The sequence below is a fragment of the Manis pentadactyla genome, chromosome 3 (assembly GCF_030020395.1).
Source record: "Manis pentadactyla isolate mManPen7 chromosome 3, mManPen7.hap1, whole genome shotgun sequence".
NCBI lineage: Eukaryota > Metazoa > Chordata > Mammalia > Pholidota > Manidae > Manis > Manis pentadactyla.
The window spans coordinates 77,618,036-77,632,738 of NC_080021.1; the positions used below are offsets into that span (position 1 = coordinate 77,618,036).

General features: G+C 34.9%; 1 protein-coding gene across 5 annotated transcripts in view; it reads right to left on the reverse strand.

Moving 5' to 3' along the window:
• The window catches only part of SDCBP (syndecan binding protein), a 61,517-nt gene that overhangs the window by 35,360 nt on the left and 11,454 nt on the right, over positions 1–14,703 (reverse strand). For 3 of the 5 annotated variants that reach the window (XM_057498043.1, XM_036907560.2, XM_036907562.2), the window contains exons 2-8: positions 14,352–14,417; positions 10,988–11,066; positions 9,675–9,784; positions 4,634–4,795; positions 2,649–2,824; positions 1,133–1,304; positions 244–335 (exon numbers count right to left, since the gene is read on the reverse strand). In XM_057498043.1, coding sequence (XP_057354026.1) covers positions 244–335; positions 1,133–1,304; positions 2,649–2,824; positions 4,634–4,795; positions 9,675–9,784; positions 10,988–11,066; positions 14,352–14,402 — 842 coding nt within the window. In that variant the 5' untranslated portion in view covers positions 14,403–14,417. The remainder of the gene's footprint in view (positions 1–243; positions 336–1,132; positions 1,305–2,648; positions 2,825–4,633; positions 4,796–9,674; positions 9,785–10,987; positions 11,067–14,351; positions 14,418–14,703) is intronic. The other 2 variants (XM_036907561.2, XM_036907563.2) reach the window with 1 other exon arrangement.

Sequence of the window (14,703 nt, forward strand, 5' to 3'; positions counted from 1 at the left end):
TTTTTCTGCTAGGAAATGTCAAGATTTAGAAGTGTATGGTCCATTTTTATTTCTTATTTGGGAAGGTATGAGGGGTCATGCTTACCAACCAATTTCTTTGATTTAAATACGACTTTCTAGATAAACACCGAACCAACGTCATCCCTTAGGTAAAAGACCCAAAGGTTTGAGAATTAAAAGCAAGCACAGTGCTTATATTAAGTCACATGACCATAAGCATCAAGTTGAAGAATGTCTACTTACCGTTTAATAATATGTTCAAAGATAAAAGCAGGCATGATTGTAATAGTAACTACAGTTCCAGATGTTGACAGTATGTCTGCAATTTGAGAGTCCTGTTCAAACACATAATGAAAATTAATTCCACTGAAGCTTTAAAACTACATTATTCTTGGTGAAGAAATAACATGTTTTGCCAACATCTCTAAAATCCTAGTCCTCGTATGTTTGGCTGACATCTCTAAAATTTACAATTTTTTTTAGCTTGCCCTACCAAGTTTAATTCTCTAGAATCACAATTTTATAGGTGGTAACAAAACTGCCAAGTAAACTGGATTAATGTTAGCCAAAAATCCATCTTTTCATTACTTAAGATTTCATAATTTTTCCCATATGCAACAACACTACCATATCCCCTTGGTTAACTATGTATTCTTAACCAAAGTTTATAAAATGAGCGGGTCTTAATGAAAACCTTCAAACTTTAAGATAGACCCTTTTAGGAATTTGTGGAGAGAGAAAAATAAATAAAAACGAAGTATTCACATGAACAGAAACTACTTCTCATTTCCTACAGTTCCTGGATTGAAATAACCTGGGCAATCATTCATTCAAAATGTCATCAAAATCTTCAATGCTCACATCTCCACAGAATTCTAGGCAGAAATCTAGTTTAGCCCCCTTGCCATAGAACAGCAATTCCCATTCCAGGTAATAGCCCTGACAAGTTCCTCTGATGGGCCTGAGGGTACACCTAACAGAACAGCCACAGCCCCAGATCCCATGTCGTCTGTCTCTCCACTTTCTGTATTTTGGAGGTCAATATGCAAACAGTACCACCTGAAGAGACAGACAAAAAAAGACATCTGCTAAAATAAAACTAGCAGAACAAGACACAAGTTCTGTTCCTTACCTTCAATCCAATGACATTCTGTCCATTGATTTCACAGATGTTATGTTCTGTAAGAAGACCATTTCTGGCTGCAGAACTATCTTTCACTATGGATGTTATTTTTCCATTTTTAAAGATAAAGCCAACATGGCCAGTACTATCTTTATGCATGGTAATTGTCCGTTCAAGGGGCCTATAAACATAATGGGTTCAATTAAAAGTTTAATTCCTTGATAAGCATTTGAATGGACTTCTTTCTTGCTACACTCCTGGATACTCTAATAACCTCAGTGTTTCTAATGAGCATCTTAGTATGGCTCTGATAATGTACATTCACAGAACATCTTAGAACAAAAGTTTACCTTAAAAAAAAATTATCCATTATGGTTTACCTAACCTACTAATCAAGATTTTCTTCAAGTGTCAAAGACTTAATTGAACAGTGCTTCATGCAGTTCATCAGTATGCTTTTTCCTTTAGAATTCACCAAAATTTAATATTTTGTTTAATAAAATATTGAAAAATCAGTGTTAAAAATTTTTTATCTATTATTAGTTCTCAGTTTTTCTTGGATCTTAATTACTCTTAGGAAATACTGGTTTTATTTAAAACTTTTCTAGTATTTCTCACATCTTTACTGAACATCTTTATATTTTTGCTGTATTTTAAAAGGAAGGCAACTGGGCTACTTTCAAAAGCTGTCATGATAATTACACTTGCTCACCTCTCTAGAACAATTCTTACATGTTATTTGGTTTTTATGTTAAACCTGTGTTTGCATTTTAAAATTCAGAACAGTCGTATCTTCCTGTTGGTCCATGTTACTTTCACATTTTCTTCAAATATAAAGCAAAAATGGTGTTCATCGAACAAAATGTTTGCTAAATACCTACCATCTGTGAGAAACTTGAAACACAAAGGTAGATTAAACAAAAGTTTAATGGAGAAGAATAAAACCCAAAAGCTATCTTTAACAATGTGACATAGGTCCACCCTTTGGTCATGTGAGGGCTGGAACAAGAAAATAATGGTCCATATTACATGTGCTGTTTTAGCTATAAGCAAACTAAATGCTAAATAAAATGTCCCATCCTCCCACCTTGACAACTACAGCTTCATAACTACCCAAAGGCCAGTTTCGGTTTTTAGAACTCACAGAACACTTAGGAGTTCTGCAGGGACTTTGGCACTGAACATCTACACCTTAGGCTGGATATCTAAACAGTAAATTGGACAGGCAAGCCAGAGATACCATGCTCCTTACTTTTCCAATGTACATTTTCTATGTTCTACAGAAACAGATTAAGACAGAAAAGTAACTTGTTAGAACATCAATTTATGTATACTCTGAAATAAGATATGTGCAAAACCAGAATGCTATTTAAAAAAATCAAACTATGTAAGAAAAATCTACACCACAAAATTGCAAGACTAAGGCTAATCAGTAACATATGATCATTTTCTGTAACAAAATACTATGGCCAAGAAAATGGAAAACTGATTTTGCATTTTCATTTGAACTGTTCAGCCAGCTTACCTGTCACGAATTGTCATGGTGATCTTCTCTCCAAAAGCCTGCTTGAGCACCTTGTGTGCTTTATCAGAACTCCAGCCGGCACAATTTTCCCCATTGATCTGGAGTACCTGGTCCCCGAATTTCAGACCAACCAACGAGGCTGGAGAATTTGCCTGGACGAGCTGAACAAATATACCCTAGAGAATAAGAAAATTACTTTGGTCATTTACCACTGTTATGATATACCTTAAAAATGCTGGAAAATGAGGAATCTACCCTCATTTTTTAGGAATAGGAATCTACCCTAGTAATAAAAAGAAACATTTCATGAGTGTATTATGTATGGTTATCTCCAAAAAAGAAATGGTAAATTTTATCAAGGCAAACCCCAAGAAACAAGGCAAAAAGTGTCATCTCAGTAGTGATTTGTACCTCAAATCATGACCCACCTGATCAACCTCATTACACTTTTCATCTTGGAATAAAAAGACCAAGGAAAATCAAGGAGGAATACTATAGTAAAGTTAAGTGTTTATGAGTCAGAATACCAAATAGTATTAGTACATGACCATTATTTGGGAGCAAAGTGAGTTAAGTGTTGGTTGTTGAGTGACTTCTTTTACAGTTTAAAAAAATGATAGTTTAAGAACATTAAGTCTACTTCCTTTAGCCACTTGCTAAATTATGCATAATTAAATGAGATTAGGGTCATTTATCAGCCTAAAAAGGTAGGCACATTCAATACCACTCCTGTAAAGAATCTACTCTGAAGTAAATACAGAAAACTCAAGTATAGTTAACTAAGAACTAAATCCATATGGATATTCTTAATTATATAAACTCTCAATCTCAGATGTTAAAATATAAACAAGTATAAAAGAAAAGCAAACCTGGTAAAATATGAAGCATTTACAAGGCTAGACCCTTTCTACCATCTTAGGCTGGATCAGACATGATTTCTGTCCCATGTCTCATACTCCAGGGCATTACATGAAAACTAGCAGCACCCTCTAAGTGGTCAGACCAATGAGCTTTGGCCAAGTGAGCAAATCTACTCCAAAGATAAATGCAGTTGAGAATAGAGGCCTAGGTATTGTCCCTTTAGAACAGAGGAAGAGACAGAGAAGAAACCCTGGCAGAAGGGGAAACATATATACTATTCACTACCAGGAAGGGAGAGCAGTGAAATCAGAGCTCCACATGGAGGCACACTGATGTGTCTTGTATTACAAGTTAGAAGTGTGCAGACACTGATGCCCTCAGCCCTCTGGGTAGGCAGGCAGGGGAGAGGCTGCCTGGCAAGGTCAGCCTCAGCCATTAACCACAGTGTACCACACTCATTTTCTACGAGGAAAGATTGGACAGACTTCAGCTAACGAGACTGAAGACTAAAAAAGAATCCAATAAAGTAATGCCTAAAACCATAAATTGTAAAGATTCAGCATGTCCTTAACAATCTTAAAAACTTCCTCAGAGAGCAATCCTCTTTGTCAGTATGGTAAGAGGTAATTATAAGTATAAAGCAATGGCTGCCTAATAAGAAAAGTCACATTTGCTCAGAAAATGACCTATTAAATTCAAATTTGAGGACGGAAATAACAAACCTGCAAAAGTACAAGTTAAATGATCAGCATTTGGCAATCCTAAGACTGCTGATTCTCACTCATCACTCTTAGCTTCCAGGAACATTGCTCTATTTCAATCCTGGAATTCTTTTTGTATAAACTAAGTTATAATATATGCATACCAGTGAACTTTATTCCAGGAAGAGCACTCAAAAAAGAAAAAAATAAATTCATTCAAGGTAATGATGGAAGTCCTAAGTCTGCCTCTTCCGAATAAGGCATCTCCAAGGAGAAGAATTTAAGTTAGTAGATTTACAATATTCTCAATTATAAGTGCACCGTTATAATTAAAGCATTTGCATTTTAAATCATTCTAACATTGATCACGAGACATCCTACAAGCTATTTAGACAGATTAAAACAGACAGTAAAAATACTTACATTATCTATTGATTTGAGCCTAAGGCCAATCTTTCCATCTTGATCCTTACACAAAATGACTTCACGAATCCCTTGCTTAATTTCTGCTCTACGAATTCCAACATCATTACCAGTTACAGGAGCCACCATATAGTTCATACTAGAAGGTCTTGCTACCAGCTGCTAACAAAAACATACAATGAGTCAACATTTAGAAACATTCTCCCTGGAAAAAATCAAAAACGATAACAAGCTGTAGTTTCTAAGAAATAATCTGCAAATTATTCCTTCAGATATAGTTTGACTTATGCAAATATGACCCTGGTTTTATTTACTAACTCCTCAGGTAACTTCTCCCCACATTTATCATATCCAGTAGTCAGTGATTTACTCTCTTCTGCCTTCTGAATTCACAGGCATTTGTTTCATGTGTACTTTGGTTCATCTTCAACTTAAAAGTGAACTTAAAGGCCACAACATATTTTTGAAGCACACATTTTTCCAGAGGATTCTTTTATATGGTCTGATCTTCAGTGATCTATTTATCCTTCCACAGTTTCTATAAAAGGAATAACTTCTTTTTACTTCTCAGTGCCATTGTGAGGAATAAAAGTACACGTTATATGCATGCTGGCACATAGGACATTCACATATTATTTCCCATCCCCTTTAATAAACATCTATGGACTATCAAAGAAAGAGGAAACAGCTACACATACATCACGGACTGCATATTCTTTCATTCAGAATTCATGGTAATTAGGACAGCATATTCTAAAACTGACAGCTTAACATGAGTAACAATACTAGAAAAATCGGAACATAATGCCAAAAAATATTATTTAAAGATTATAAAGGTTCAAAAGAAGAAAGAATTACAGCTATGAGAGACAGGAAAATCAGGCAATGGGATATAAAAGGAAAAACTTCAGCAGCAAATTATTTTGTTTAGCTGGGATATAGGACAAAAGTGGGGGCTTTTGTGTGGGTTTTACTTCTAAGAAAGACATCTTTATTTTTTCCTGTATTTTTAAATATATATTTATGTTCTTACTTAACTATGAACATTTTGACCAACTCCATGATACTTCTGATCTCTCCTTCCATTCTAAACAAGTAACCATTTCTGGTGAGGGCTACTACGGTAACCAAACAAAAAAAAATCACATTATACCACTCTCACACCTCAGATCCCAAGCCCTTATACCAGGACATAGCCCACCTGCCCCTGGCTACCCTAATGCCATCAGCTACCATGTCCTGCCTCATTTTCTCTGCCCATCACAGGCCTTGTTTTCCAGGCCTACCACATTCACTTCTGCCTGAAGGACTTCAAGATGTCCACCTATACTGTGTGGAATGTTCTCCCACCAGATACTCATACGCCTTACTCCCTCATTTCATTCAGTTCTCTGCTCAAATATCAACTTTTCAGAGAGAACATACACTCACTGTATCAGAAAATAGCCCTGGCACTCGATTCACTTATTCTTCTTCCATTTACTTCACAAGTCATAAGCACTGGTTTGTCTGGAATATGAGTTTCACTACAGCAGGACCAGGGGGAGCCACTGTGGTTCACTATTCTATCTACCGCACTTAGCACAGTTCCTGGAGTGTGCAGACTCTTAAGTTACTAGCTCTCATCATTCAGTTCAGGAGCCAGTGGAAGAAACATGTTAAAGGTTGGGGTTCCAACATTATAGGACACAACATATGCTTTGGATGAACAACCAAATACATGATACAGTTTCTTCCAAGGCCCAAATATAAGATCTGGAAACCTAGGTGTGAATGTGGGAATGGCCCCTCTCACTGTTGTATATAAACCACACACAAAACTTGCATCCCAAGTCCACATCCTTGAGCTGTGCATACAGTCTCGAGAGCTTAGTTATCAGGGAAGAATGCCTCCAGTAAGGGACATGACAATGTTTTCCCTGAATCAGAAAGTCACTACACAATTGTTTAAGACTTCCACATCACTGAAATTGGGGCAAGAGTGAACTGGCCGCAGTGATGAACTCTGGTTACCAACAGTAAAACGGGTTTCGAATATATAACAGGTTCAGGACTACGTATGGAACCCAGGAGGTTCTTTGAGATGCGAGATATTTAGGTCTTCCATGTCTAATAGTAAAAGTGATAGCAAAATAGACTTCTGGCATTATGATTTATCCTCCTGCCATAAACAACTAGACAACTGGAAAAATAGGAGCCAAGTGTTTGGACAGCAGATGTTTGGCAGCACAGGGCAGTGATCCCTGAGTGAAGGAAAACACACGAGGCAAGCCCTATCATCATCTGGTTTCCTGCTTAGAGCACTGTATGGACTGGTGCACAATGTGCAAATCCCAAGTAGAGGACTGTGCTCTTGATAAGTCAAGGAAACAAAGATCAGAGGTCTTTAAAAATGAAGCAACTGGTAAGACAGCAGAATTTTCAGGGCTGAATCCAGAAGAGGAGGGAGCTACCACAAAGAGCTCCAGATATCTGTACAGTGAACCCTTTGAGTGTCCTGCTAAATACTAATCCAGTTATATGTGTGTAAAGCTCCACAAGGCCAGGCAAAGAACATGCCAAGAGCTGTAAGCTGAACAGTCCCCAGAGGTCACAGGTTTGGGAGACATTCAAGTTCCCACCAGCCAGAGTAGAGTGTGCCACTGAATACCCAGGGCACCCAGAAGAGAACCCAGAGGGGCACACTTTCATAGTGGGGCTACAGTAGCCCTTCAGGAAAGGCTGCTTCAGACCTACCCCAACAAAGTATAAAAACAAGCCTCAGAAGGATCAAGCTGATCCACACGTAACTTAACTGCCTGCCAGAACATGTGCCAACACAAGCACCTAAGAACATAAACTCACTACATCCAGCTACAATTAAGAACAGGTGCATGTGAACAAGCAGGAAAATGTAACCCTTATCAGGAAAAAGAATCAATATTAATTCAGAAATAACAACATGAAATTAGCAGACATATTTAAAAACATCTACTATAAATATGCTCAATATGCTCAATGATTTAAGGGAAACAATGACCGAAGAAAGAAACAGAAGATTTAGAAACTAGATGGAACATCTAGAGAAGAAAATTACATGTGAAATGAGAAATGCCCTAGACAGGAAAAGTTAATAGAAATCTCCAACAACAAATAAAAATTAACTAAAACAAAAAAGAAACTAAAGAGCCCTGGAGATTTAGACACTTGAAAAATGAAGGTCTTTTTTTTCACCCCACGAAGTACTAAAAAAAGACCAGCTGAAGTCTTGGCCAAGGACAAAGACGGTAAAGAATGTGAAGCAAAGGAAGTTATAATATTAATTATACAGCCTCATGATTATTACAAAGTAAGAATCCCAGCAGCTACGCCTATCTTCTCTGCTTTTATCTGTAAATGTTCTGGAAATGCAGCACTTAATCTTCTTATTCCTCCCTACCTTCTTATCACATGCTGTCGTCCCATTTTGGGAAAATAGGAAGAGTAACTTCATTTTATCAGAAGTAACTGGCTTGATTTTGTACACCCAAGTTAAGAATGATTTTTGTATTGCTAAAAGGTGTAAACAAAGAAAACAAGAATATGCAACATAGACCATGTGTTGCCAGCAAAGCCTAAAATACTGAGTCCCTTAGTAGAAATAGTTTACTGAACCTCAAATTTCCGCTGAATTGCACCTTTTAAGAAGAAACTATAAAGCTGCTGGTGCTGTCCCATAAAGTTAAAATATCTGCAAAAGTATGTAGATATACTGAGTAGTCAAAGGAATAGGCAGTGCCAGGTATTAAGCTAAAGCCTGTCAGCTTCAAAGCCACCCTTCCGAACTCTACTTGGTGATGATGCTGGGGTTTGAACTGTGCAAATTACCTTTCCCTTTGTCAGCGGGTTTCTGGTTAGCATCCACCACATGAGGCACTGGAGGGAGACAGGCAGGCAGGCTGCAGGAGGGACGAGTGCCTCTTGCTTCCAGGTTGCTTCCAGCATTGCCTGGGCGTAGCTGTTACCCTGGTGGCAACAGCTGATTCCATTCTCCAGCTTTTACTGATACTCCCAAAACCAGCCTTACTGCAACCCCACAGAGGTACCAGCACCGACAGCAGTATCCCCTCATCCAAGTTCTGAGGCCCAGCTCCATGGGGTTCTTCACCTAAGCTTGTAGCTTCTGCTAACTCCAACCTCTTCCCTCTGACACCCAGCTGCTTTCTACATTACATCTGTTTCATTTTTGCTTTTTCCAATTCTTCCACCTCTATGTTTCTTATGTTATCTCTGGTGAAATATCTACTGTGATTTTTGTTTTCTCAATGGACAATAATATGAGCAAGTTTTCAATAAATATTTTGTACAATAAATCCAGGAACTCTATTAAACACTGGGGTTACTGCAACAAGACAGTGAAGGACTCTGTCTTCACAGAAGAAGTATTTAAGTACAATCATAGTAAGTGCTGCAAAGTGAAATTATAGCACTTTACAGAAATGACTTTAGTTAAAAGCTGTGAGATACAGTATATTTAAGCCTAGAATTTGCAGTCTAATTACAAGGGGTTCTAGGTTTCAAAATGTTAAAAAGACTATTAGTCCCCCCCAAAAAATGAATAGACCTTTACTTCAGAATGATTAACCCAATAATCAATCCAACAGCAGCTTAGTGCTGCTTGATAGAATTTACTAGAACAAATGTAAAAGACTACTATAATAATCTCATCAGAAGTACAGAAACCCTGAAAAGGGTTATGGTAGGAATGGAATCAATGAACACAAGAAACAAGACAGAATAACTAGGTCTTAGTATCTGAATAAATGTAGAAGACAAAGAAGAATGGACTAGTCAAAAGCATCTGCATCTTTAACTCTTTAATAAATTAGAAAAGTGGTACTAGCACAAAATGAAGCAGACTACTTAAGAAGTGATAACCAGAAGGCACTATAAAATTTCTGAGAAGGGAAATCAATGCTAAAGATATAAATCTGTGAGTTAACCATAAAGAGGACAGCTTATATCTATGTGTAAAGCATAATTTTATATAATTAAACTGGTGAATTATACTAACTGTACATACCCCCTGAACTTGTGTTCCAGGGACCATGGCCATATTTGCATGTATTTCTTCTTCATTTAAGCTGAGGCCCATGTACTGAGAAAGCTCCGGATACAATTTAGGATAGAGACCTAATATAAATAAATGAACGATGAATGAATAAAAGAAAAAACACTGACATAATATTCAAAATGGAAAGTGTTATTATGGAGTTTTACTTGTGTTAAATAATTACAATATATTTATAAAATCTAGGGTGAATTTAAACTAGCAATTTGGAAAAACACATCCCTATCTCTGTAATGACAAATAGAAATAGGAAATACAGAAAATGTTTAAGGTGGAAGTCATAGACTATGAAGTGACATTTGAACTGAACCTCAGATTTCTAAATACTCAAGAGTAGAAATAAATTATTCTGCCTTGCCTTTTTCTTAAAATAAACTTATTTGATTAGGATTTGTATAAGCACAACACTGATTATCCCATTCAGAACAACTGACCAAAATGTTTACTGTCAAGCCAGCTACTTTCTATCTCATTTAGTAATAAGTAACACAACTATAAAATGATTCTTCTGAACTGTAATAATAAAAAAAAAATCCAAGCTTGTAAATTTATTTAGTGTCCTGTCATTTTAAAATGTTAACCAAATTCTAATGAAATCTTGGAAACAATGTCTTTAAGTATTAATAGTATTCAACTTAATAGTAAAGCACTATTTCCAAAAGCTTTTCTTTTTACATGATTTATTTGACTTAAAATATATTTTCTTAGAGAAACTGTTATGAATAGTTAAAAGATGACAGGCCACAAAAACCTAATTTAACATTCCTTTTGTATCTTAAGCCATATTAATTAGGGCCTTTGTACTGAACCCTTATGAACTTAGAAGGAAAAGAAACCAAAGAGAAGGATTTGGAGACTGGGTAGAGATTTCAGGATTTGAGAAGCTCCTTTAAAAGGACATGGCTAGATATTTCAACCCCCCACTTGCCCATCCCAGAAAGAGAATATATGTAAGTTCGGCCAGTTTAAGAGCAGTAGCATGGGGTACAATTCACATATAAGGTTTTTAAAATAAATGAATCAATCGTAAGTTAGGGAATTATGAGGGCTAAAATTTAATTCACTTAATTTTCATTAAGCCATAAAACACATTTACATATTCATATATTTCACTTTCTTGATTAAAGGGTTATGTTTAAAATAATTTTTTCTTTTAACGATTTAATGCTGCGTGTTAAAAAAAAATATCTTGGGTTCCCTATTTGAGCGAAAGAAGGTGTAAATATATTTCTGTTCAAGAAAAATAAACCCAAGTATAAACCTACTTCCATCTTGAGAGATGGGAGCAAAAGCTTCTGACAGAATTGCTGGGTTGGCAGGGTTCGCAGAAAAGGCAGTTTGAGCCTGAAAAAGAAAAGAAGAAAAGTTACAACAATGTTGTAGCTATAGACTTAACTAAAATTCTCATGTAATTTATAAGTTAAATTCAGTCCTTCTAAAAAGAAATTAACAACTTGTTTTTTTTTCAAGAAAGTTTAATTTCAAGCATTCCAGCAATACATTTTTCGAAGAAAATCTGCAAATCAAAAATATATTTCATACTCTAAATATTTTAACACTGTCATGTAAAACATGACTAAGCACCATTCTATGTATTTTATAACCAATATTTCATAGTGCTGCTGCAAATTAATATTCCCCAAATTGGGAAATATTCTTTTAACTAGTCTATGTAAAAATGTTTTATCTGTGTAAGAAAAAAAGCTCAACCACATTCATACAAAAAGTCAAATACCAGAAAAAAAACCTAAAAATGTAAATGCTTATAAAGTTGCTAATATTTATTTTGATTTTAGCATATCCTACCAACATAATCTTTATCTTCATTTTAACAAACATAAGTGATTACACTATATTAAATGAAAAAAATTACCAAGTATTCAACACACATATTTATCAGTGACATAAAAGGCTGATGATAAAATAATGTAATTCATAAACTGTTAAATAAACTTGCCAAAATCACTCTGACAATGTATATATTTATGAATGCTACTCATGCTCAAGTATGCCAGGAACTCCCTCCCTTTAGGGCTATCTTCGTAGCCTGCATCATAGTAAATATTCCACTAATGGAAATCATTTCTCCTTTACAGAAAGATCTGCTTTTTGAAACAGCTGTATGTCATTCAGAGACAAGGGTGGTAATAAATTGTATGACCTATCTCTAATATCACATTTTAGTCAGAAATATCTCAATTAAGTAATGAGGTTTATGCCTATAAGTCAACCTAGCCTTGAAATTAATGTCAAGAGTAGTCCCACAGACACCTGGTGAGATGGAAGCTTAATTTAAGTAAGTATAGCTTACAAAAGCATGAATAGTATATACTTCATTCATCTGCACTGTAAATCTTATATGCTTATTTTTTATAGGTATAGCAACTGTAGGCTCCTGTTAAGGATGCATAATGGAAAGAGGTTCAGCAATGATATGCGGAAAGCCACAGCCTAATGGATATTATAACATAGTTTATTTTACAAAACATGAATTGTCTGTTCACTGCTGCAATTTTGTTTTGCTGTGGGGTAAAGGCCCAATTACAAAATAAATACTACCTATGCAGTAGGATCTCAATAACAAAAATGAAGTACTATTACTCATAGAAAATGATAAAAAAAATAAAGCTTTAGTTTAGTGCCTAGTTTAGGAATATTTTTTAATTCACCAAGAAAAAAAGAAACAGCATTTCCCGCTCCTTACTCTTTGTATCTCTGTGTAGCTTAGCTTTCTACTTGGTAAATAAAAGGTCTTCTAATGGAAATACTCATATAATTTGCTCTTCCTTAAAGAGGTCAGCCTGATGCACAGGAGGAGCACTCTTTATTTTCCAATCCAACATTTGTCACTATCAACTTTTTTCTTCTTTTTCTGTTTTAAAAATAAAAAACCTCTGCTCACAGTCAACTATGGTTAATTTAAGGGTTCAACTCCATAAAAACTAACAGGCAAGGATGAAAACAGGTTAGTCATTCTTTCAGATCCATCTGCAAATCCCACCACTTAATGCTCTGATGTATTAATGACTTGTTATTCTTAAAGGCTAACTTTCAGATAAAAGCTTTTTAAAAATAAAGTGCGCTTGATCTTACTACAGCTGATGGACAGTGACTGAAATGGGGTATGTGAGGGGGACCTGATAATAGGGGAAGTCTAGTAATCATAATGTTATTCAAGTAATTGTACATTATTGATATCAAAATAAAAAAACTAAAAATAATAATAATAATAAATAAAGTACGCTTGTTCAGATGAACTCTGTGGAAATAAAAACCCCATGAGAAAAATACTGAAGAAAGAAGTGATATAGCATTTAAGATGGTAACTGAACAGCCATCTAAAACTGTGAGGCATTAGAGCCTCGACAGTTGAGCAGTGGACTGTAGAGATTTTACAAACCACATCTTAATATCCATACGGATCTATGATGGAAAACGTGTTCATGATCTAATCCCGTATTTACCCAATCATTGCTACAAAGTAATTTCAGCCACACATTTGTTACTATTATAGGGGGAGGAAGCCTCCAATCTAAGAAAGCCAACATATTTTGCCTAAAAACACTTGTATTCTTGAGGCTGCTTAAAAGATCTCTCAAATTTGTAATAATCTTTTTATGCTCATTAAATAATGATTAAGAAGTATATCTCACACTAAGGTCAACTGAGGTCAAGACCTCAAATAAAATAATCTTTAGATAAGCAGCTTAAAGTACTAAACTCAAAAAGAATTTTATCACATACGTCACATTAAAAAATTTTAGGAATGAAAAAATACAACTAGGTGTTTGATTTAACTTGTCAAATTAAAAGAATAAACAACAGATGAAAAATTCTGAGTTTATAAGAGATAAACTTAAAAGTAAACTGGAAACAAGATGGGTTCATTAAATACTGCAAATTATCTCATTAGAAACTCTAGAGTAATAAAAAGTTGCAAAATAGCAAGAATTGATCCCAACCTCAAATTTTTTTCTTAAGCAGAAGCATCTATCTGTAAAGCTAATAGCTGCACGAAGGACTACAAAAAATTCTGACTTAATGAAAATGGAAATACTGTAATCTCTAACATAGTCAATTAGAGCATGAACACATGAGATGTCTGCTGCTTACATCTTAAAAGGAAATAAATCATTGTGCTTTCACTGTGCTTTTACACTATTGCTGTTCTAAAAGTAGTATGTAATTCACTATTTCTATAATTTTTATCTTCAAAAAGAAGGCAAAAAATTATTTTAACAACTGGTCAGCCCTGAAGATGCAAAAGAAAAATATACAAATTTTAAACAATACTATGAATATCTAAAAAGTTGGGAGTGATTTTTACCAACTTAAATATGTTGTATTTAACTTAAATTTTATTCATTAAACCCAACTATCTTTGAAGAGTTTAAGTCCAAATTTAAAGAAAAAATATACCATGCCCATTAATTCACATTAAAATGAAAAAGAGTGGCTAACTTTTCTGTAACTTTTTGGTCTGCAATTAATAAACTGAAACAAAGTATATGAAGTATAAAGATGAACAAATACATCTGCTATTTAAGTTTCCTGCTTCACTTCACCTACCACAATGTATGACATAATAATATATGGAGAAAAAAAAGTATTTAAACAAATTAAGCATACCTGAATTACTTTATCTACCTTCAGGTCTTCAAGAGATGGGTACAGAGACATTTTTGCACAATTTTTCTGAAGAAAAACACAAAAAAATTGTCTGAGTTAAATTCCACTGAAATTTACATTGTATACATAGCCAGCAATATATACATAGTCATGTATAAATGTGTCACACAGTAAGCAGAATTTAAGTTTCAAACCACATGGAAAAATATGAACATCTAGGCTATAGTAAAAATTGTTAACTGATTAGGGTTACCAAACAACCTCTATTACATACATATATCTGTACAAAGAAAAACAATACACACCAATTGTTAACAATGGTTTTATCTTCAGGAGACATGGATGGAACAGA